Source organism: Scardinius erythrophthalmus (genome assembly GCF_964197995.2).
Source record: "Scardinius erythrophthalmus genome assembly, chromosome: 12".
NCBI lineage: Eukaryota > Metazoa > Chordata > Actinopteri > Cypriniformes > Leuciscidae > Scardinius > Scardinius erythrophthalmus.
In genome coordinates this window covers 29,700,974-29,725,557 of record NC_138232.1, presented here as the reverse complement: position 1 = coordinate 29,725,557, position 24,584 = coordinate 29,700,974, and the positions used below count along the sequence as shown (strand labels likewise).

The window sequence follows — 24,584 nt, the reverse complement described above, 5'->3', positions numbered from 1 at the left end:
GCTATGTGATGATGTGGGGCTATTTTAATTTATTTAATTTAATTTAATTAGTACTGTAAGTCAGTTTGAGCAAGCAAGCCCTTTGAATCTACTGATCTTTCACCACAGTTCTCATTAATTTATTTCCTGAAACACATAAAACACTGCTGGTAATCTATTCAATTACAGCGTGCCAAATACCTGCATGCCCAATGTGTGTCACTCTGTCTTAAGAAATATTTAATAGCTTTGATTGTGAAGCAGTACAAGATTTATGCAGTATTACAATCCATATAAAATGCCTGCTTTGCCACCCCTTTCATTCTGGATCAACAGTGTTTTCCCCTTATCACTGATGATTAGTTTCCTCAGCAGCACTGATACTAGATGCTTCACTTTCTTCTGTGTGTTCTATAATTGATGCATACCATCTCTGCATGGCAAAATGGCAGCATGAATGCATTAAGACTTCTTGTCTTCTTGTCCTGTTGTAATGTGGCATTTTGTCCAAAATCCCCTCTGATGATATCCGGACAAAGCTTGTACACAAGTGACAGATTTATCTTAAAGCCCAGACACTAAACTAACATCAAAGTGAAAGTCATCATAATGAAAGATGATTGATGTGTGGCACTTGCGTCTGGGCCAAAAAGTTGCGCTTTAACACGCTGCAAAGTCTGCAGTCTTCGGCCAACTACACCAATCCTGCTTACCACAAAAGTATTCGGAATATAGCTTGAGAAAAATAAGTAAGAAGAGCCTTGTGTGTGTGTGTGTGTGTGTGTGTGTGTGTGTGTGTGTGTGTGTGTGTGTGTGTGTGTGTGTGTGTGTGTGTGTGTGTGTGTGTGCGCTCTTGAATTCTTCATTTGCCTGCATTCGTCACTTCCGTTTTTCTTCTTGTGCTTCAGTATAAGCTATAGTGATCTCTCTCACAATATGCAACATGCTCAATAGCCTGCAAAGCTGCCAACAGGGTTCTGACTCTGACTAGTACCAATATTTTGTCACGCGACAAAAACTAGGTTGACAGATGCTCAGTGCCTATGGCTTGGTGTGTCAAGGTCTTTACCATTCATCTTTCCGTCTTCATTAGTTTACTGTCTTTGTTTAACAGTTTCTGACTAAAAATTAAAGGGCAAATGCAATGCCATAATGCTTTTTTCATATAGTGTCGGCATTTAGCAAATTTTAAACCTTTGAATATCTAATAAACATTTAAAAGGGTCATAACAATATGAGTTTGAACACTAACACTGTATATGTGTGTGGTTACTACCATTGAGTTTGTATGCTTCAGGGTGGCAACCTTTGGAAGTACTCCTTAACAGTCCAACTGTCATGATTCCTTTCTTGTGTGGACTTTTATGTTATTTCCTGTTTTGCACCATTTTTGAAGTCTTTTTGTAGTTTTTTTTTTTTTTTTGTAGTTCCTGATTGTTCTCAGGTGTGTCTTGTTTGCCAATCACCCCTTATGTTTAAATACTTTACATTACATTTACATTTAATCATTTAGCAGATGCTTTTATCCAAAGCGACTTTCAAATGAAGAGAGCAATAGAAGCAGTCAAATCAACAGGGCAACAATATGCAAATGTTGTGACCAATCTCAGCTAGACCAGTGCAGCACACAGATTTTTTTTATATAATAGATATAGAATAGTAAGTGTTAGTATTATTGAGTCAAATGTTGGTGAAAGAGATGCGTTTTTAGTAGAATAATACCTAGTCTTATGTTGTCTTATGTGCATGTTATGTGCACTCTGTTTACCCTTACAATAAAAAAGTATACTTCAAGTTCATTTTTTGAGGTATACTTAAGTAATGTTCAAGTATATTTTTAAGTATACTTTATGTAGTAGCCTAAGTATACTAATATCAATGTGTACTTGTAGTAAACTTGTAAGTGTACTTTTCAATACTGCTTGGGACTAAATTGGCCCACTTTTATATAAAAGTATACATTTATGTGTACTATAAGTGTAAGAGTAGTAAAGAGTAGTAAACTACTTAGTTTAAGTAGTAAATGTTTTAGTTTATGAAAAGTACACACTGAAGTGTACTCTCAGTAAACTACTAGTTTAGTAGTTTATACTGCAAGTATATTTGTAAGTTTTCTTTAAGTGAACATAATATTATACTTATAGTTTACTATTTATATATTATTTTTGCACTTGCAGTATACTACTATGTTCAAATGTAGATATTATTTTTTTATACTTGAAAAATACCTTTAACTGTACTTTAATTTGAAAAACATTTTATTAGCTTCATGCATCTTTTTTTATCAACACTTGAATGTCGGTAAGTTTCATAAAGAAAGGCAACATTTTAAACAAAAGAAAATCACAATTTTGTCAAAGACTATGCCTTGATCAGATTCAGAACGATGATCAAAACACAGATGGAGTAGATCGAGTCCAACACCCCCAAAGCTTCACAGTCGTTTTCTCTTCATGGGTTATGCTTCATTTCATTTGGTAATATTAAGCAGTTTTGATTTACACGCTGTTTAATGTCTGATGATCACGTTATTATACATTTGAGTGAGCAATATTCTATCACTTGTTTCAGCTTCTTCTCATGTGTTTTGATCCGGAGATTCTGTACTGGAAGATGGGTCATAGCGTATGGGATCAAATTCCCGCCAAATATATAGCGGTCACGTATCAAAAAATAATAAGCGTGAATCAAAAATTTTAAAAACACATGTAGAAATATAATACACAAACTGAAAAAAATAATGCAAAATGATCAGAATAGCAAACAACGTGGTCACGGATCAAAATATGATAAGTGTGAATCGAGAAATAACAAGCATGAATAAAAACTTTAAAGGGGGGGTGAAACACTTAGTTTCAGTCAATCTCATGTTAATCTTGAGCACATATAGAGTAGTATTGCATCCTTCATATCTCCAAAAAGTCTTTAGTTTTATTATATTTATAAAAGAAAGATAGGCTGTACCGAGTCTTTCCGGAAAAAAACGAGCGGCTGGAGGCGTGCCGTGTGGGCGGAGCTAAAGAATCACGAGCATACATACAGAACGCATTTTTGCTTAGAAAAACGTGAGATGGGCAGTGAAATGGGGGAAAAACACAAGGTCTCGAGAGTTTTTTAAAAGTAGAAATTTTTAACTTGAGCGCAGTGTTTTTAGCACACCATGTCATGCGCGAGTTTTACAACATTTGTGTGTGTTTACTCGTGGTTTATGAGGACATGAATTGGTTTATGGATTATTGTATGTGACTTAGCAGTAGCAAGCGGAACAGTGTTGCACATCAAACTTATATTTTCATAGAAAAACAATGATATAGTAGCGCATAGCTAACAACACACAGACATTTGAAGCAGTTTCACTCACCGCCTGAGGTTCCAACGCACGACTGTGAACCTTTATCGTTGGGACTGCTCCATCCTTAAGCATTAGACGATCTGCAAATCCAGCAAATACTTCCCTAAAGCCGAGCACAGCGCTTTGATGGGCGATTGGGCGTACTGCTTTCGCTCTCTCGCTCTGGTCTACGGGTGCGCGCGCGCCCTTCCGGGAGAAGTGCCCTTAGGACCCATATAAGGAAATTCCGCCCCATCTGACGTCACACATGCCCATACTCGAAAAAACCTTTCTGAAACTTGTGACAAACCGGAAGGAGTATTTTTGCCACAGAAATACTCCACCAAACGTACAACTTAATGGGCCCTATTTTAACGATCTGAAACGCAAGTGTCAGAGCGCAAAGCACAAGTAACTTTGTGGGCGGGTCTCGGCACTGTTGCTATTTTCCCGGCGGGATAAATGACTCTTGCGCCCGGCGCAAATCTAAAATGGGTTGGTCTGAAGTAGCTTCATTATTCATAGGTGTGGTTTGGGCGTAACGTGAAATAAACCAATCAGAGCATCATCTCACATTCCCTTTAAGAGCAGACGCGCTTTTTCCTTGGCGTATTGCTATTATAACGGCGGATTTGCCAGGCACGCGCCAGGAGCGGTTCACAGCCGAGGAGAGCAACGCTCTCGTCACGGCCGTAAAAGAGAGAGAAGTGACATTGGTGATGTAGAAACACACCCAAATTAGCTTCGGTTAAACAGGTATATAATAATGTGGGTAAATGTGTAAGCTAGATGTATGCTTTTATAATAAATTGTCTATCTATCTATCTATCTATCTATCTATCTATCTATCTATCTATCTATTTATCGTTTGTAATAATATGATTTGCAAAAATGAAAACTGCTGCTTCTGTGCAGATTACAGAATCAAAGTGTATGCGCGTTGTGCACGCTATACATTATGGTCAAGCATGCGCCCTTAAAATAGCATAATGAACAACGCGCAACGTGCCACTGACTTTAGACTAGGTTTTTTTCTGGCCAGTGGCGCAATTGTTTTATGGAACAGTAAAATAGCACCAGGGATTGTTTGCGCCGGAACACGCCTCCTTTTTTGCGCTGAACCGCCCAGGGAGCGCAAGTTCATTCCCTAGTTTAGCGATGTGCTTCTGTGGAGGGAAAAGCGCGCTTTGCGCGGGTGCAAAATAGGAATGAAACATGCGTCGGTGTACAAAGTCAATTGCGCTGGGTGCAAGATAGGGCCCTAAAAGTTATTTTGCACAAAACTTGAACTCATGGTCATGCTTTCTTAAAAAGTATGTTTTCCTTGGTTATATTACTCCGTGCTGTGTGCTCTCTTGCATTTTCTGCTCATATTTTACTCTATTGTACGCTTGTTCTGTTTTTCTTTTCGCTCGTCTTTCTATGTTCTGCGCTTGCTTTCCCAAATGTTGCAGTTCGAATTTCATGTAAATTAGGGTGGGCTTAAGTGTTACCATTGGTCCACTAGTTCTAGATTGACAGCTACTCCTCTAGCCAATCAATCGAAGAAGGGAGTTGACCAATGCGACTCGTGGCTGCTGATGCTTATGGTGCGTTCAAGTCATCTCGTATAGATCGTAAATACGAGTTGAACACACTTGAACACCACCACAATGTCGTAAATACCAGTGGGGAGCTCAGGATTTTCTTTAAGCCCCGATCTGTACGAGTTGGGGGCGTGTCAGTGAGAAACATGGCGGAATCAATGGATGCAACATCTGTAGTTGACGGTAAATTTTAATTGAGAGAAAAGTGATAGTAAAATATACATCACAATACTTACAGGTATTTAGCAGTGACATTGTGAGGCTTTTTCATTTATAACAAAGTAAGCTTTCTGCACAAAATATGATATCATTGTAATATAACAATTATATAATAATTATATAATGATACAGTTTACATTGGCTTCATAAGTTAATTAAAAACATAAAAAGAAAAACACACCTGATGCTCATTCTTTGTTTTTCATTTGCAGGAGTTAACAAACCTTGTTGTATTTTCGTGTAATCCATTAAAAGAAGGTACACCGCCATCTTGCTCCGACGAAACTGACTTGAACGCACCTCACGTCGTAAACACGACTTCCCACCTCGTACGTACGAACTTCCCAGGAGGACTTGAACGCACCATTATGTAATATAGTGAGTAGGCCTACAAGCTGTTTATGTTTGTACAATTTCTTCAATTCCATTATAATATACTAAAATGTTATTTTTCTAATACTTGTATGTACCGTTCAATTTCTTATTTGTGCTTTGTTATGTGCATTTATTAAATTAATTATTTTCGCTTGGCATACCAGCGTGATTACGTCACCGCACACTTCAGTGGGTGGTGCGCGCCCATGATGCACTTCATATAACAACAAACAAGCACTGCTGCGCTCTCTTTTATTTCATTTTTCTTTAATCCTTATACTCCTTTTTAGGGGTGCTACACTTACTTATACAGGGGAAGACGGCAGTTCAATTTAACTTTACAAAGACTTTCAAGCAGTAAAGCTATCTGAAATCTGGACATAAATAATTAAATTCATCTTTTTTGAGATACATGAGAATGTTAATGTGCACACTGGTAATTGGTGTTAAACAATATTACTTGGCTCATGATGTCAATATGCTATGGCTGCTGTAAGTGAAACATCCTGCAATTATGAAACGCTACAATTCGTTGTAAAAACTAAGTTAAAAACGGCCATTGTCTGAAGACTTTAGGACTTTGACCTGTCACCGCTACGCATTGCCTACCTTTTTTATTAACTACGCCAAATTTGACAAAAGATTATTGAAAATGATTGTGTTACAGAGAGATATACAGAAACAAGTTGAATTTAATACAGTGATTTATTACAAACTTATTGTGTTTAATTACATAGCTACATAATTGCATATTACTTTAGGATTAATGTTTTAAATATAGCTTCAAATTTGAATACAGCAACATCTCCATCAGCAGGCTTGGGAGGGTTACTTTAAAAATGTATTCCGTTACAGTTACAAATTATTCATAAAAAAAGTATTCAGTAACGTAATCTAAGTACTATAATATGAAAGTAATGTAACTGATTACTTTTGGATTACTTCAAGGTCACGTATATAATAAAGTAAAGCAAGAAGAAATATTATTCAAAAAAAACTTTTATTTATTAAGAATTTGGTCCAGTGTACAATATTTGCAAAATATACACACAGGCCTGAATATATATATATATATATTTATGTAATGGTCTATAAAGACATCTAGTGGCTAATGTATGGTATTACAGATTATTTTGTTTTAATTTTAACTAATTTTTAACTAAAAAATAAAAACACAACATTTAAAAATTTTACACAATTTACATAGAAGTTTATTTTAAAATAGGCCTACATGTTGACTAAAGCCGTGATCTTTCTTAATTTGCCTGACTGAACTTGGGGCGTTGGCAGTGGGAGTTCCCCTATGTTACCTAGACAGCGAACATCCCGTTACGTGAGAAAAGATTAAGAAAGGACATTTTGAGTACTAAAAAAGATACTCTCCTAATTTCTACAAAATAGCAGCCAAATTTCCATGAATTAAAAGCGATTTTACTCGCAGGCAGCATCGTTTCTACTAGCAGCAGTGATTTAATCTGCGTCTGAGGAGTTTGTAGACAGCTGTTATATGCACATGCACCAGCGCGTGGCACACCTGAGTCATTACTGGCAACAGAACCAGGAACCATTGTAACCATCTGATTACTACGTTTTTTTTTACGTAATTGTAACGGATTACAGTTACTGGATTTTTGTATCCTGATTACATAACGCCGTTACATGTATTCCGTTACTCCCCAACCCTGTCCATCAGCGATAGGTAACATTGTTTCTAGAGTGCCGCTGTCCTGCAGAGTTTAGCGTCAACTCCGATTAAAAACCTCACCTGTCTTAAATATCCTGAAGACGATGATTAGCTGGTTTAGGTGTGTTTGATTAGGGTTGGAGGAGCTAAACTCTGCACCCAGGACTGACATTACCCATCCTTGTTATTGATTAAATATGAAAGTAAAACGGCCAGTAGGTGGTGGCAAGTTACTGTTTTTACGAGCGATTTATTCGTTCAAATTTCTCGTTCAAATCGGCAATTCTCTGATGAAACACTGTTGTGTTGCTCGGAGAAGATCGACGCTCGCGGTGCCAGGTCCAGAGGTAAGTGCATTAGAGGTGAATGATGGATCATTAGACAGGCACAACTGTAACAGGTCGTCGTTAGGATGACGAATTTAACGATAACATATTGCCAGGTATACGTATATACCGGCAACAGGTTGAGTTGCAGGCACACATTCAGTTTAAAGGTGTCCTGCCACAGAAAGATTTTTGCCAACTGAGTTGATGGTCGTCTTCCCCTGTATAAGTAAGCATCAGCAGCCACGAGTCGCATTGCTGTGACGCCAACTCCCCTCTTCGTTGATTGGCTAGAGGAGTAGCTGTCAATCTAGAACTAGTGGACCAATGGTGACACTTAAGCCCGCCCTAATTTACATGAAACTTGAACTGCAACATTTGGGAAAGCAAGCGCAGAACATAAAAAGACGAGCGAAGAGGAAAAACAGCACAAGCGTACAAAAGAGTAAAATATGAGCAGAAAATGCAAGAAAGCACAGAGTAATATAACCAAGGAAAACATACTTTTTAAGAAAGCATGACCATGAGTTTAAGTTTTGTGCAAAATAACTTTTAATGTGTTTAAAGTTTTTATTCATGCTTGTTATTTCTTGATTCACGCTTATCATATTTTGATCCGTGACCACGTTGTTTGCTATTCTGGGGTGCGTTTCCCGAAAGCATCGTTGGCCAACTATGGTCGCAAGTTCATCGCAATGTCCATTGAACTCTATTGGTAACGAGGGAACTTGCGACCATAGTTGGCTAACGATGCTTTCAGAAAAATGCACCCCTGATCATTTTGCATAATTTTTTTCAGTTTGTGCAATATATTTTTACATGTGTTTTTAAATTTTTTGATTCACGCTTATTTTTTTATACGTGACCGCTATATATTTGGCGGGAATTTGATCCCATAATAGCGCCCCCTTCTGTATAACAGTGAAAACATGGATAGCTGGAAAATTCAGTCAATGGTGGGGAAAAGTAGAATTAGAGTAAATTCCCATACATTACCAGTGGTCTAACCTACACAAAAATTCAGATACGCAGAATTAGAAACATATCTGTTTTATATCAATATTCTAATCAATATTTTCAAACAATGTAAGTTTCATAAGACTGTATGAAAAACTATGTAAAAGCTTAGTACACTTAAAAAAAAAATCTGTTGAACGAACTTCCACGAAATTGAATTACATTTTTCCAACAAAATCAAATTAGTTTGAAATAATTTGTTGTAATCTTGTTGTATGAATTTAAATTAATTTAGTCATTCCTGCTAGATAAAGTTTTGTCAGGTTGACTACATTTAGTTTTTGTCCTGCCTTAAATCACCAACATTATAATTTTAGTTAATTTGACTCTACGGTCACTTCTAATGATAGACACTACTAGTGTTCAATTGAACTAAAACCATTTTTTACATAGTAATATAATTTTACTTGTGCAGGTCCACGAGACTGCGAGTGAGGTTTACACATAGTGTATACTGAGTGCCCACAGCCTGAACACAAGGTTTAATGCATATATAGCGTATTACTGAGCCCATAGTCTAAACACAGTCACCACTCTTCTGCATAATGGTAACTGCAAAATTCAAAAACATTACAGAAAGTCCTCTAAGTTTCTAACATAACTGAACATTAAACACTAACATTAACTAACAACATCTTTCCATTTACTGAAAAACATAAAATAACACTTTTTCCCTAAATTGACCCTCTTAATGCAGTCCCTTGCAAAGCATGCTGGGAACTACAGATCCACTGCCCAGTTAGATGTCAACAACAATGATTCATGTAGTTTCCACACAAATGAATTAGGTTGATTGAACACAATTAAATTAAGTTATGACAATATTAAACAATCGTGTTACTTTTGCTTATTTTAATTAATTATTTTAACAAGAGGCCAAAATTCATTTTTTGAGTGACATCCGGTTAAGACGAACGAAAAATATTCATGTTGACTCAATAAAAAAAAAAATTGGTAAAACAAATTTTTTCAAAATTACATTGATTACATTTAATGAAATTAAACTGGAATCATTTCTATGAAGGGTTGTGTCGTATATGCTCATTTTAATTAATGAAATTGAACAAAGAGCTAAAATCATTTTTTTGATACTTTGAATACTTAATTATACTTTTAAGTATATCTCGATCAAAAGATTGAGTACAACTACAGGCCAAATATACTTGGACTTTTCTCTCAGTATAAGTCAAGTACACTTAAGTGTAATTTTAAGTATATTTCTGAGAAGTACATAAAGTATATATTTGAGAAGTATGTAAAATGTAGACTGAAAGTATACTTTCTTATCTTTAGTTTAAAAGAAGTGCCAACTCTCACGCAATTTTCACACGCTCTCACGCCACACATCAATTTTCTCATGCACAGAAAAATTGCGGAGCAAAGAGGTACTTTTAATATTACACTAATTCTCAGCTCTTAGATTCCGTCAATTTTATTACGAAATTCAGACAAAAATACGTTTGGCGCTTGTAAATGTGACGTGACAGATCGCTGAGTGCCTCAGTTCAGGTGCACGTGAACCGATCATCTGTTACTTTTTTATTTTAAGATGCAGTACAACTTACCGAAAGTATACATAATATCGACCAATTAGTGTTTTTCAACCACGGAAAGAAGTCAGTATAACAGCAGGAGAACAATTATGTCACATAACATTACATTTACCTCAGGAAAGCCATTTAATGACCATAGCATGTTAATTGAATAGAAAAAATGGCTAGAGAGAAGATTTGCTGAGCATATTACATATTTATTATAGTTTTTACTTATGTCATTAAATGATTGTTATTATAGCAAAAACTGCATTATATTTAATTTAATTTGTTATTTTTAACCCTTAATAATACCAGCCGATTGGGCCCTCTATGTTTACAGCATTTGGTGAGATTATTTTTTTTAATAAAATTTAAAATAAACATGTATTCAAATTAGTCAATATTGAATCAAAATCGGAATCAAATCACAAGAATGGAATTGAAATCTTGAAATTTTTGTCAAGTAATAATAAAAACTGTATCCTACCAGTCATTGTACAATGTAAACATTGTAACATGTTGTCACTAAACTTCATAAAATTCTGTTTAGTTACCAAATGTTTTGACAATCACAATTACACTTGTTGTGATGCAATATTTTTTACATATACATTTTACATATACATCTCACTCCAAGTTAAACTCAAAAATTGGCAGCCCTGATAAACTTCTTTTTCATAAGGGTAGTTCTGTTTATCTCATGTTTTGATTTCTCCTGTTTGTTGCCTGGATTTACTTTTGTCGTTTTGTTTTAATAAAATAGTCTCTGCATTTGGTCCCTCCTCTCTTGTCATTTCTGAACTTGTCACAAAGAACTAGCAGCGACGAAAACTGATGGTGTTGTCGACCCATATTGGCTGCGTCTGGACCAAAAAGCTGTGCTTGAACTCACCAAACAGACTACAGCCGACTGCAAATTTGCATGTGCTATAATTTTGTAAAATTGCCTTTTTGTAATTTTGTACATTGTAAAGCGCCTTTGTGCAAGGAATTAACTGTCTGTTTCAGCAGGTATCAATAGTCTATATTCTAAGCAGCGCTTGCTTGCCATTTTGAATATCAGTTATGTTGATAACTTTATTAATTTTAAGTGGCTCATGTTATTATGAATATATACGCGTTTTGGAATGCTCGGGTAGGATAACGTAACATTAGATCAGCAGAGGTCTGTGCCGTCTTAACCCTCTGGGGTCTAAGGTGTTTTTGGGGTCCTTGAGATGTTCTGACATGCCCTGACATTTGTGCTTTTCTCAGTTTCTTATAAACATATTAATGGCAAAGGTGTAAGTACACTCTATTTAGCACAAACAGGGCTACCATAATATGTGAGCAACATGTATGTACAGGTTTGTATTTTTGAAAGAATAATGTTAATGCATGGTTATTGAAAAAACTAAAAACTAAAGTTTCTGAAATAAGGCCACAAAACACATACTTAATATGTGTCCACAAGACTTTTGACTAATGGATGTTGTCACCTAGAGTTTTTTCTTCAAAATGATCTGAAAATCATCCTGCCTAATCATTCACATAAAACAATACATTGATTTAAATTTTGCAAGACACTTTCTGTTTGGAAAGGCAATATGCGAGTGGGCGTCAAAGATCCAACACCATCTTGCATATTGAGTAGTTCACACCTGAGGAGACAATGGGGCCCGCATACATAATGAGCCATTCATTCAGGTGTGTCACTGAGCCACAAGAAAGAATGCAAGAGTAATATATAATATATAATATATATATATATATATATATATATATATATATATATATATATATATATATATATATATATTCTACCAAATTGGTTCACAGTTGGAAGCATCTCAATTTTTTTTTTTTTTTTTTTTACAAATTGTGCTTGCAAATTGTATAATAACCAAGGAAAACATGTCTAGTAATTGTGCAGTTAATTCTCGTACTGTATTTTCAGTTTTGGAATATGTATCCTCACCCCAATTTGTCACTAATAAAACACAATACAAATTATTTAAAGATTATTATTTAATATTTACCTTTTAATAGTTTGTTTACATCTACATTGTAAATATATTTTTTTATTAAAAAGGTTACAATTACAACAACAATTCAAGTGTAATCTTTCTTTGTAAAACTAAAGTATACATTTTATCATACATATTTCAAAGTTAAGGATTCGTTACTTTGAAATTAGCCTATAGGCTACATTGGAACAAACACTAACATATTATTTGATGTATTATTTGATGACTTTATTTTTGACAAAACATACTATATTTAACATATGAGCAAAAATTGGCAAACAAAAGCTTGTTTGAGGTGGCAGATATTTTACAGTAAAAATGTATATTCTATCCAAAACTAGTCAACGAAATGTTGTCTTTCATATGTCTGTAACATAGGTCTTTCGTTTTTATTTGAAGGAATATAAATGTTAATTTGCAGTTTAATATTAGGGCTGAAACGATTAGTCGACATTGTCGACAACGTCGACAATAAAAAATTGTCGACAAATATCTTTGTTGTCGAGTAGTCGTTTGATCCCACGTGACCTAAATGTAAGGGCCTGCAATATCGCGATTTGACCGCTACGGCGCTGTAGCGCTAGAGTGTAATGCAGCCGTTACAAATGCTATTGCGGTAGAAGGAAACACAGCGCGAATTATGACGGAGTGCAAACGAATCCGAGCTAGCTAGGTGTGTGAAAGTTTCACAAAGCTTCAAACCAAGAATGCTGTCGTTTGCAATACATGCAAGGCGTAACTTGCTTTTCACGGGAGCACAACATGCATGTTAAAGCACTTAAAGAGGAAAAACCCGGCACGAGACGAGCCGGTGAGAGGTGAATGTTCTCCAGCTGGAGCTAACGTAAATAACTAGCAGTAAATCTCTTTTTAGAGAATGCAATACTACTAATAATAGCAATAATATTAACAATAATAATATAATTACAGTAATGTGATGATTATTTTTTGCATAGAATAAAGCTTGATCGAGCTTAGGAGTCAGGGCTGTTTTTATTATTGTAACTATTAGTTATTACAGTCTTATCACTTGCCTGTATTTTGTTCCATATTCATGAAGACTTACAAAAAGAGATGTTATGAAGAATATCATGTCAGTTATTTTTTTATACTGTAAATTAAAAGGTGAATGAGAATGTCTCTGTCAGCTCAGCTGTCATTTTTTTTTTAAATTGTGTTCTTATAATAATTGTTTGCAGTTTAAGTTTGTCTGTAATGCAGCTGATAATTTTTTTTGTTTATTTTTTTCTATTGAAAGAGAACCGAATATTTAACCAATGCTTTTTGCATTTGTGTGTGATTTGAGCTGGACAGAAATCTGAAAACTTAAAGAGAATGACCTGTTTAGTTGGCTCAAAGTTCATTAAACCAACCATTTCAAAAGCTGAAGTGATTTTCTTTTTTTATATTATAGTTAGAATATGTATGACTCAGTGTTTTAACTAATTGAAAAGGCTGAATAATCGTTCCAAACTTACTGATTAGTCGGCGAAATAATCGATGATTAGTCGATTAATCGTTCTAATAATCGTTAGATTAATCGATTATCAAAATAATCGTTTGTTGCAGCCCTATTTAATATGTTGCTTATACAAATACATTTTATTTCAACATATTTCAGTCGTTTTTTACTCATCTCAGTATAGCAATACAGTTTGCTAAAAGCAGATCATTCTTGCACACACAGAAACGCGATTCAAATTTAAACAGTCTTTTTGCGAGCTGTGGTAAACAGCGCGCATCTCTGCCGTTCATTCATTCACACACAGAAACGCGATTCACTTGAGAATGAAAAAAACTTACAACAGTATTCCATAGCTCAGGATCCGTTGCTCCTCGAAATACCAGCACTTCTGAGGTACATTTTCCATTATTATTATTACGATAGTATTATTCCTCACAGCGCCGCGAGACGGTGTAAACAAGTACAATGATCTGAATAAACTTAATGTGTTTTCTCAAGCTGATAGGGGGGCGTCATTTGCGTTTGAATAGCGCGCGCTCCCCGTGGGCGGGGTCACATTAAAAATAATGAGCTGAGATAAGAACGACTGACATCTCTCTCTTTTCATACATATTACATAAACTGAGAATATTTGTTTTTAAACAAAAATTACTTCATTTAAAAGAAGAGAATTCAAGCTTCATGCCTGTGTGTCTGTATGCCTGTTTGACTGAGTATACGCTGAGTTATGGTTCATTTTCGGACACATTTCAGAATGGGCTTCATTGACAGAGAGTAGGCAGAACTCGCATCATGTTTATTTTTCTTTATTTGGCAAAAAGCACAACACTTTGTTTTTATTGTGAGTATACACAAAAATAATACACACTTAACAGGATCGATTGATGTATGAAACTTGTTTGTAAGATTAAAGTCAACATAGTATTTTGAGTCTCGTTTGAACTGATAAGAAAAAAGTAAGCAAATCACGCCAGCGCGATTGCCGACCCCAGGGGGTTTTAAATTACTTGAATTACTTAAATTACTTCTTCACTTTGGCTTTAATTCTCGTGCATTGACTCGTTCACTAAACTGAACATCCGATCAGAGTTCCCACTCTCCCCGACAGCCCCGACGCCGATTCAACATCGGGCTAACTGGCGCTGACATTAGCACTGTATCCTAACACCTCCAGGCGAATGGGGTGTTAAAAGGTACAACCAATCCCTCAAAAGTGGACTGTGTGCACAACTTCTCCCAGACATATCTATACTATCATGTCACTAAACATACTACCAAAACACCAACAAATCATGAGGATATGATAAACAACATTGGGCCAAAGACACTACAATCAGAATCTCAGACTGGGACCGGACTATTCTCCTCTCTAGGTTACTCATTAGTTAGGGCAGAAGACATGTCAGTTGGTTGGTGATTCGCACTGTCATGCTAGTTGTGTCTGTAAAGTGCCAACCCCCATAGTACCAAAGCTGTAAACTAGAGGATATGCCACTCCTGCCTGACATTAAATGAGTCAGCAGAGCTGTGTCACTATGGGGTGGACATTCGACGGTGCTGGAATTGGAATCACAGTCACAGTAGATCTCTCCCTACCTTGAATGCAGATGTGCCCAGGTTATCTAAAAGGCTTATGAGGTTTGTGTGGGCAAGGAAAATAAGTATTTATAAAGATTTATCCATATTACAATTAGACATTAGACACAAGATTACTGATTTTGGTCTTTCTTCTGCCTACTAATTTTTAGCACAGTCCTGGAGGTCTTATGAGTGGGATGGGATAATGGAAAGGAGAAAGTGTAAAAGAAAGAGAGTCATAGTGATTAGAGTAATGAAGTTGACTGAGGGTTGTAGTGGAATAGATAAAGAGTTATTTGTCATGGAACTAACTTAAATGCTTTTAGCAAATTATGTAAATGCTGGAGTTATTGAAAAATTAGTTGGAAACGGAAACTATTGATTATGAAGGCCGAGGTGAACAATTTAAAATTTAAGGCAGCAGCAAGGTGGAGGTTCTATTTGTTTATTTATAAATAAAACTGAGGGGACTTTCAAATGCACACTATAGTCTTCACAATAGATTGCCATTCAGCCAGTTAGCCAACATTATTGATATTGTAAATCTCTCAGACGTGTTAAAAGACAATTTATCAAAGAGGTCTATATGTCCTTTTATATAGTTTATATAGTTGTCACAATTTATATTAGGTGTCTTTAACTATTATGTACTTACATTAAAAAAGAAATCCAGTGTACTTAATGTATTCATGTTGAATTGTAAAACACTTGTGCTGCTATTGAGATGGATATGGGTAAGATTATGAACAGGTTTCGTGGTATGGGTATAGGTTTAAGGGTGGGTTGGAAGGGAAGGGTCAGCCGTGTAACTATAGATGTAATCACATAAATTAATTACAGATGTAATTATATGCAGTTAACTAAAATAATATAATAAGTACAATGTAAAAACATGTATGTAAATAATAAGTGCATTGTCTCAAACAAGTAATTAAAATGTTAGACCAAAATAGTTATCGGAGTGCTCAGTTAGCAATATAATTTGCTGTACACCTGCTCTACACCTGTACAACCCCATATTTTAAGAACAACCTGGGACTTTAAAAACTAGTGTATTGAGGTTCATTAAAGCAACATTAATAACAGTGTTGTAGTATTATTATATGGGCCGTAATGCAAAAGCACTTGACGGTTTCCCTACCACCCTCACACCCTCATTATTTATTATTAATTAAATTAACTACAAGCAGTTACACAAAATAATTACAAATTAAGAATGCGTAATATATTGTAATATTAAGAATTAGGAATTAAGAATGAAATGTACTAGTGCAATATTACAGTAATTTTACAGCTGTGTAGATACACAGAAACTGTGTAGTGAATAAATGGTGACCAATTTTTTTTTCAAGCTGTTTTTGAAATCTATGACAAAACTATTAATTTGCCCTAATTGATGTGTGATTAGTGTACGTATAAATCACACATCTACTTTTTTTTTTTTTTATGAATATTCTTTTTTGTTAAATCATCCTTTGTCTCAGTCTCTCAACTTTTCTCTCTTGGCAGCTGTGTGCCTGGTGCTGGGCTGTTTGATTTTCCCAGATGGCTGGGATGCAGAGGTCATCCGGGATATGTGCGGAGAGGAAACAGGAAAGTACACACTGGGAAACTGTTCTGTTCGCTGGGCTTACATACTGGCCATCATCGGCATCCTAGATGCTCTCATCCTGTCCTTTCTTGCTTTTGTCCTCGGAAACCGCCAGAACGACTTTATGCACGAAGAAATCAAGGCTGAAAATAAAGGTGAGGGGTGCCCTACAGATCACTGTTTATGCATGCAACCTTATAAAGTAAGCAGATAACATCATTCATAGCCAATCAATAAAGTGGTTATTGTTTGATATGACAAAACAGTTGCAGTGTTGCAGCTTGAGTGCCTGGGGATATTTACACTTGGCCATCATAACTATTCAATCATGAACAGACCAAGTGCATTGCAATCCAATCTTAAATCAATTCAGGTTCTGGTTTAAGAAGAATTTCAGTTGCAACTCTCAAATGTAAAACCATCTGCTTGTTCATGTCACATATTTAAGCTGTACTCCTTCCAAATGGGGATATGTAAGCATGGAAGATTGGTAGCCCTAGATCCACATGTGAGTGAGCAATAATGGATGAGACTTATGGAGCAACCACAAAACTCAAACATTTATTGAAGAAGAGAGTGTTATCATCAGCACAGAAGTGATGCATGTGCAAAATGTGCACAAAAAAAGTGCAAAGTTCTATTTAGAGGTACAACAGCTTGTCACTGGGCAAGCTTTCACCAACTGGACTCACGCAATCCAAGAGTGGATGTCTGTTTATACAGAAGTGCAACAGAATAATGCTTCACGATAAATAAAGCACAGATGATGAACGAATGACAAGGAAGCACAAAAAATGTATGTACACTACAAAATAGTAATTACAAACAAGAGTTGGTTGTTAGTTGCCAACAGCACAGCAGCTCCAGACACACAATGACACTCAAACCCAGTGTTACTCACGTGTGGACCCGAATCAAAGCAACATCCTCGTCTGTTTTCAGGCCTTCACACTTAGCTCTCTCCAGGGCTGGACAGCGTTTCTAATATTAACACGAGTCCTAAAGCTCTTGCCCAGACATAACCCTTTATTTTCCAGTAATTTCTTCTGAGCCTTTCTCTTTTGTATTGTGTCTCATCTCTGTTTCTGCAGTCTTTCTTCAGTTCATATCTCCCTCTTGCTCGTTCTCTCTCCTCCACCGTCATACGCCCTCTAATGCTGATTGGCTGACACGTTTGTTGTTGGTGTCGGACTGACTAACATCCAAACAGCATATTTCAAAAACTACTGATCCCACCTTTAACATATTCCAAATCAACTTGGGAAGTTTCATGGTTACATGCCAGATTCCAGGAAGATGGGAGGATCTCCTTTTCTCTCCCCAGCAACTTAGCTATCCACAGCTGTCATGGCACACGCATGTCCTCTAACATCCTTGCTTTCTGCTAACTAATTTGGAAAGAGGGTACATGCAACAATGACAGAAATAAGAAGAGAGTGTGTGTGAACAACATCTGTGATTTCTGGGCCATATGTACTGAAAATCAACAAAAAAAGGTTGCCAAACCTCCCCCACCTTCCATGTGTTTTCTCTGCCTTTAATCCACTCTACTGTACTTGACCCCTAAACATAAACCCTTCTTTAAATCGTATTCATTATTCATTAAGTGATAAAACAGGTATGTCATTGTCCAGCTCAGTTCAGTTCTCATATAATGGTGTCAATGCAGGCAGATCAATAATATTGTTGAATATTAAGTGTCCTCAACTAAGCAAGCCAAAAGCCAAAGGTGACAACATGGTGGTTTATGTAGGACACCAATGCTATTTTGTCTGAGCGGACTAAGATGTGGTATCCTTTCAGGTCTGTCAGGAAGGTTCTGAGGACCAGAAAGACTGCCTGCATTTCCAGGCAGTTGTTGTGCAGCCATTTTTCCGTGCTCGACCAGGAGCCAGAAGTCGGCCTGCCCTCGCACAGAGCTCCCCAACCATTGTTGGAGGCATCTGTTGAGACCACCTGCCTTCTGGAGACTGACCCCAGGTTCACACCAGATTGGAACCGACAAGGATCCTTCCAAGGGTCCAGGGTCATGAAGCAGCCGTGGTCCACCCTGATACGAAGGCATCCAAAACGCCAAGTACTGATGATTCAGATGCTATAAGGCCCAGCATTCTTTAAAATGTTCTGAGGAGGGGTGAGACCCTGACCAATCGTCAAAGCATGCACTGGTGTGAGCGTGGCCCGCATTTGGGCTGAAACCAGAACTACTCCCAGATTCAAGATTCACTGGCTGGAAGAAAATGAGCTCTTGACAATGTTGATCCGGAGACCCAGGCATTTCAAATGGCTGAGGAGCAAGGATATGTGAGTGTCTAGCTCGGCCTCCGACTGGGTCAATAGGAGCCAGTTGTCGAGCCAGTTGCACTCCTTCTGTCTCAGAGGAGAGAGCCAGTGCGTGAGACAGTCCGAATGGAAGGATGGTATATTGGTAAGCCACACCCTCGAACATGAATCTCAAGAACGGTCTGTGATGGGGGCTATCTGGATATTAAAGTCGGCATCTATCAGATCCACTGAAAGAAAAAAAAATCCCCTGGACACACTTACTAGAGGATTTGTTTCAAATGTTAACATCTTGAAAGGCCGAGATCGAGGGATGGGCCTGCGGCTGCAGGATATGGGCCAGCGTGAGCTCACTTAGTCCCGTTCCCTCAGCCCTGCGACTTCATTGTTTCTCCATCTCATGCATCTCACGCTTTAGAGAAAGCGGTCCGTGAATGCAGCAGGGCGAGACTCACGCACTCGTAGTGAGAGCATGTCTTTGATAAACGCGGCTTAGCGAGGGGGCAGCCCCAACAAGCAACGCGCTCAGAGGTGCGGCATTTTGAAACAAACTAAGGGCGAAAATATGCTATTTAAGAGAAATATGCTCTGTCAGACTCACCTGATAGTAGCAGGGGAGGAGCGTCATTCTAAGCCACCGTCAGTGGAAATGAACAGAAATACGCTCTTATAGTAATCGCCAGATAGCCGCAGGGGGAGACGCTGAATCAGCTTGCGTGCAGAGTACTGTCAATCAGCTTGCTCGCAGAGCGCCGCTCAGTAGCTTGCTGGTAGACCGTCAGCTTGCTTGCAGGGCACTGCTGAGTCAGCCTGATCCACTGCGAGGCTTGATCGACGGCGAGAAGGCTTTTTCTGTCTTGTCATGGAGTCCAGCGAGGAGAAGATCTTCGTCGCTGAAGGAAAATTAATCTGAGTTCTTACGGTGGAATGCCTGCTTGACGGGTAGCCCCGCCCATTTTGTCAGGCTTTAGCGCCGTAGGTTTATGCAGCTCTGCTGTGTAGCCATTGGCTCGTGCAGCTCCGCGGCATAACCATTGTCTCATGCAGTTTCACTTTGTGATTCTATAGACCCTTTTACAGTTGGTAAACACGGTGACGTATTTGTGTGGGCGGGGCTTAGCTGGAGGCAGAAAGATCCCTCTGGCCGCTTCACTAACGCTAGTTTGCAAGTTTTGTTAGCTTGTTTTTTTCACAATGACTGGAGAAAATCCGATTTTGTCTTAATGTGCAAGGTCACTCACTGTCCAGGACCGCGATTGTCATTTGCAAAAGTTCATTTTAACGGACGGAACCAGATGACCGTACACGCGCTCAGTCAATGGACAATCTGACAGGATTAACGTTAACGCTAACGTTACCTCCGGTTGAGTGGCCTGACTTCTACACCTACCCGATAGAGAAACCGAGGGTAAAGAGAAACTGAGGGCATATATATATATATATTTAGATGCCTATAACTATGTGCTGAATGGTCATGTAAAGACTTTTGTGGTACGATCCGCATTTCTGCCTAGCCAGCGCCAAGAAGACGACAATGAATGTAAAGAGTGACACTACGGTGCAATTTTAATGATATGAATATTTTCTAGAAATAAAAATTCCAGATACAGCATACTCATTTTTCATCGATTCTTGCACCCAACAACACAACAAGATGACATTTAATAATAAAAAAAAATAATTTAAGCTCCTTATTATGTAGCCGAATCTGTGCTGGTTTGTATTGGCCGCCTCCAGTTTTCCGTTTGTTTTGCCTCCAGCTAGCGCCGTGACGTAACTGTGACGTCGGCGCAAAAGGGGTCTATAAGACTTCTAGCCCAGAAATCTAGATGCACCCTAGCGGCAGCAAATTTTATTTTGCAGCCAGGGTGGTCTAGCAACTCTCCGTTGGCTTTCGAGCTGGAAAAAACAAACTCTAGTTAGGCCAATCACATCGTGTACAGAGTCGACGGGCGGGCTTAACATAATGACGACAGTTGCGACGGTTTCCTGCTACTTGAAAACAAAGAATGGCTACTGCTGCTGGCGAACAGCGGTCTTTCAAATTGGCTTCGGCTGCGACTCTTGAGGACTTGGAGTTAATCTTTTCTTTGAGGAAAAGAACAAAGAACGGCACTGAAGTCATTATTAGAAAAGGAAGATGTGTTCGTAGTTTTGCCGACCAGATACGGCAAAAGTTTAATCTGTCAACTAGCTCCGCTGGTAGGAAAACGCTGTGGTTGGTTGTAGCGCTATCCTATTGCGTGCAGAGGGAATTTGAAAGACAACTGTTTATCCCGTCCCTCGAATTGAGCCCTGCCAATGGTGAGTTCCCAGACCCAACATCTTGATGTGGGTCTGGCTTGCCAGGCTATAAGGCTTCAGTAATCGGAGAAAAATGAGTTTTACCCAATGCAGCTAGTGACGCAATACAAGTGAACTGCATCGATAGAGAACTGTATATTCTGTTTCCTACCCCTAAACCTACCCATCACAGAAAACTTTCTACATTTTTACATTTTCAAGAAACATCTCTTATTATGATTTATAAGCTGTTTTCCTTATAGGGATAAAAAAAAATCCTCACAAGGACAAGGATTTCAGATATTGTCATGTTTGTGGGGACATTTTGTCCCCATATAGGGTTTACCAGGACCACACACACACACACACACACACACACACATATTCACACCTTACTAAATAACCACTTCTATTCTGTCTTCACAGATTTGGCAGTATCCAGGGTAAGTTGTTCTGCTGCTATGAATCTTGTGGTTGTGTGAAGTTCTTGTAAAAAGTCTTGTAGTCTTGTACTACCTTTCTTACTATATGTACTCTTTGTTGTCATGGTTAGAAATTAGTTTAGATTATTTAATCCCCATTTTAGCACACATATTATTTATGAATGTCACTCAATGGGTAGACAATAAACAAAAAAATCACAGCAAGACATTTATTGTTTATAGCAGGAAAAGACTGCATGAAAAAAGTGCATGTGTCAAAAGTTATGTTGCAGAGCATGGAAGCAAATATCTGTCCTGTCCTGTTCTATACTACATGAATATAGTGCCTTTTGAGTCTAACATGTACAAGACTATTATATTATAAAACATTGTATACTGTAGAAGCTTTCATTAGCACAGAGAAACGTTTACTTATCATTTTGGTTTACAAAGGCATTTAACACACATGCACACACAATATTATATTTGCAGTGTTAACAACTCTACACTCTGCACATTTGTTACACCTGATTGTTGGTATTTTATGTATACAGTAAAAATGTTATCAGAATATTATTAACAGCAATTTTCATCCTCAGCAACCTCTACATGTAGGTTCTTCTCTTCGTGTGGTTGGAGTAAACTTAATTGTAGTACAGTTTAACTTCGCTGTCTCTTATCAATTGATCCATTCCCTCCAAAAACTAAGCATGCAATCATAGCATGTAGCTTTAATCCGTAACAAGGAACTTCACACATGGAATATTCACTGATTCTGTGGGTTCCAGTGATTATGAAATGGTGTTTTACTCTCCTTTGTTTTGTTCTTTTGTGTGTACTATAAATTCCTTGGCAATAGCATAACTATTGTGTGTTTTAGGTGAAGCAGTCACACTTGGTCATTTCACATTGTTATGCATTCACATGCAGTCCTACTTATTAAAGCAGTGCTTCTCAAACCTGCCCTTGGGACCCCAGCACTGCACATTGTGTATATCTCTCTTATCAGACACCCAATGCGAGTCTTGCATTCTCTACTAATGAACTGATGAGTTGAATCAGGCGTGTTAGATGAGGGAGAAATATAGGACAGGTTTGAGAAGCACTGTATTAGAGGACCTGGAAAATGTTTCAATCAGTGGTGTAGTCCTTAAAAAAATAGTGATGTACTATTAACCAGTGCCTTAAAGTAAACACTCCCCACTAGGGGTGTAAAGATTCACTCAGCTCACAATTTGATTAAATTCATGATGCTGGGGTACACAATGCGATTATCTTACAATACTTACAATAATTATTTTTTTACTTTTTTATGTATTTCTGAAACACTCAGACACTGTTTTTTTCTTCCAGTCAAAGCTAAATCTACTGTTAAAAATGACAGACCTTAAAATTAAAATGTTAGGAAAAAAACATCTTCAAAAAGTATTGTTCAAACATATACAGTGTTTAATTTCTAGACTTTCAAAGCGTTTGTCATTGAAAAAAGCTGAGGACTGCAGATAAATATGATCCTCTTCTGAGTGCTTTACCTACAGGTTTTTGTGGGGAGTCTTTTTGGTAATTTTAGTAACAATCACATTCTACAGCCAAATCAAATAGTAATCAAAAATTCAAATAGTAACAGCGGCACTTGTATAAAAAATTGTGTGCATAGCCGAAATGTACAACTAGTTGTTAAACTGTTTATCTTCTCCAACTATAGGCTGGATTTGATCAATACTGTTATATTTATAGGTTTATCTGTGTGTAGTCCCATCCTGCATAATAAAATTACAGAAATTATAGGGATGGTTCACAAAAAAAGAAAATTCTGTCATCATGTATACACCCATTTTCTCCTCATTCCAAACCTGTATGCACTGGTAGCGAAACAGTTTTGGTGACCATTGACTTCTACTGTATGGAAGAAAGGGGGAAAAAAACACTACAAATATTCTCAAAAATATTTCTCAAAATATCTTGTTTTATGTTCCACAGAAGAAAGAAATGCAAATATTTGGGTGAACTATTGGATTAAATCAAAAAAGTCTCCATTTTTATCATCCTCAAACTCTCAATCCAATGGCTAATTTCTGTATTTTACTTTCATTAACTCAGTTTTGCCATTAAACTCTGCAAAGTGCTTAAGTTTGAGTCGGATCATGCTGGATCCTGTTCCAGAAAATGTCAAATTTTGGATTTTTGTGTTCTGGCATTTGTTTTTAAACAATCCAGCATTAAAGGAATAGTTATCATTTCATCATATCATGCCATCATTTACTCGCCTTCAAGCCTGTATGAATTTCTTTGTTCTACTGAACACAAAGGAAGACATGTTGTCTTCACTTGTAACCAAACAGTTGTGGGGCACCATTGACTTCCATAGTGTGTATATGGAAGAGTGTACACTTAGAGTGTATATGCCTGACAAGTTATAATAAAAATAAGTAAATATTGCCAAAATGTCAAAAAGACAGTCAAGCTTATTTTCATTTTCCATATCCACAAGTAAAGCTGATGGTGTTTCTGATCAAAAGAGATCCCGAAGATGTATATAATACTAATACTAATACTATTACTAATACTAATCAGGATACCGGGAGTCACAAGCAACGGGAGTTAGATCAGTCATAATCAGAAATCGATGTAATGGAAGAGGCAACGACATCATAGGTGAGAGAGAATAATATTTTTTGGTCTCAACATATTTTACATTTTACATTTACATGTAGATAGGGCCATGCAGAATCGTATAAATTATGCTCTTATAGTTGTGCCATCACTGTTTAGTGACATCATCCCTGGAAAACTGAAGTTGCATGGTCAATGTCAGTCACAGTGCCTTTTAATAGCTGTTTTTGATCCTGCAATTATTCATTTACAAATTAAGCACTGCAACCACCTCTAAGTGTTTGCCAGGGT

General features: G+C 37.3%; 1 protein-coding gene across 1 annotated transcript in view; it reads left to right on the top strand.

The window, feature by feature from the left end:
- The window catches only part of lhfpl4a (LHFPL tetraspan subfamily member 4a), a gene marked incomplete at both ends in the record, with an annotated part of 71,094 nt that overhangs the window by 32,499 nt on the left and 14,011 nt on the right, over positions 1 to 24,584 (top strand). Inside the window, 3 exons of the mRNA XM_081380229.1 lie at positions 16,611 to 16,847; positions 21,685 to 21,701; positions 22,280 to 22,318. Of these exons, the coding sequence (XP_081236355.1) occupies positions 16,611 to 16,847; positions 21,685 to 21,701; positions 22,280 to 22,318 (293 nt within the window). The remainder of the gene's footprint in view (positions 1 to 16,610; positions 16,848 to 21,684; positions 21,702 to 22,279; positions 22,319 to 24,584) is intronic.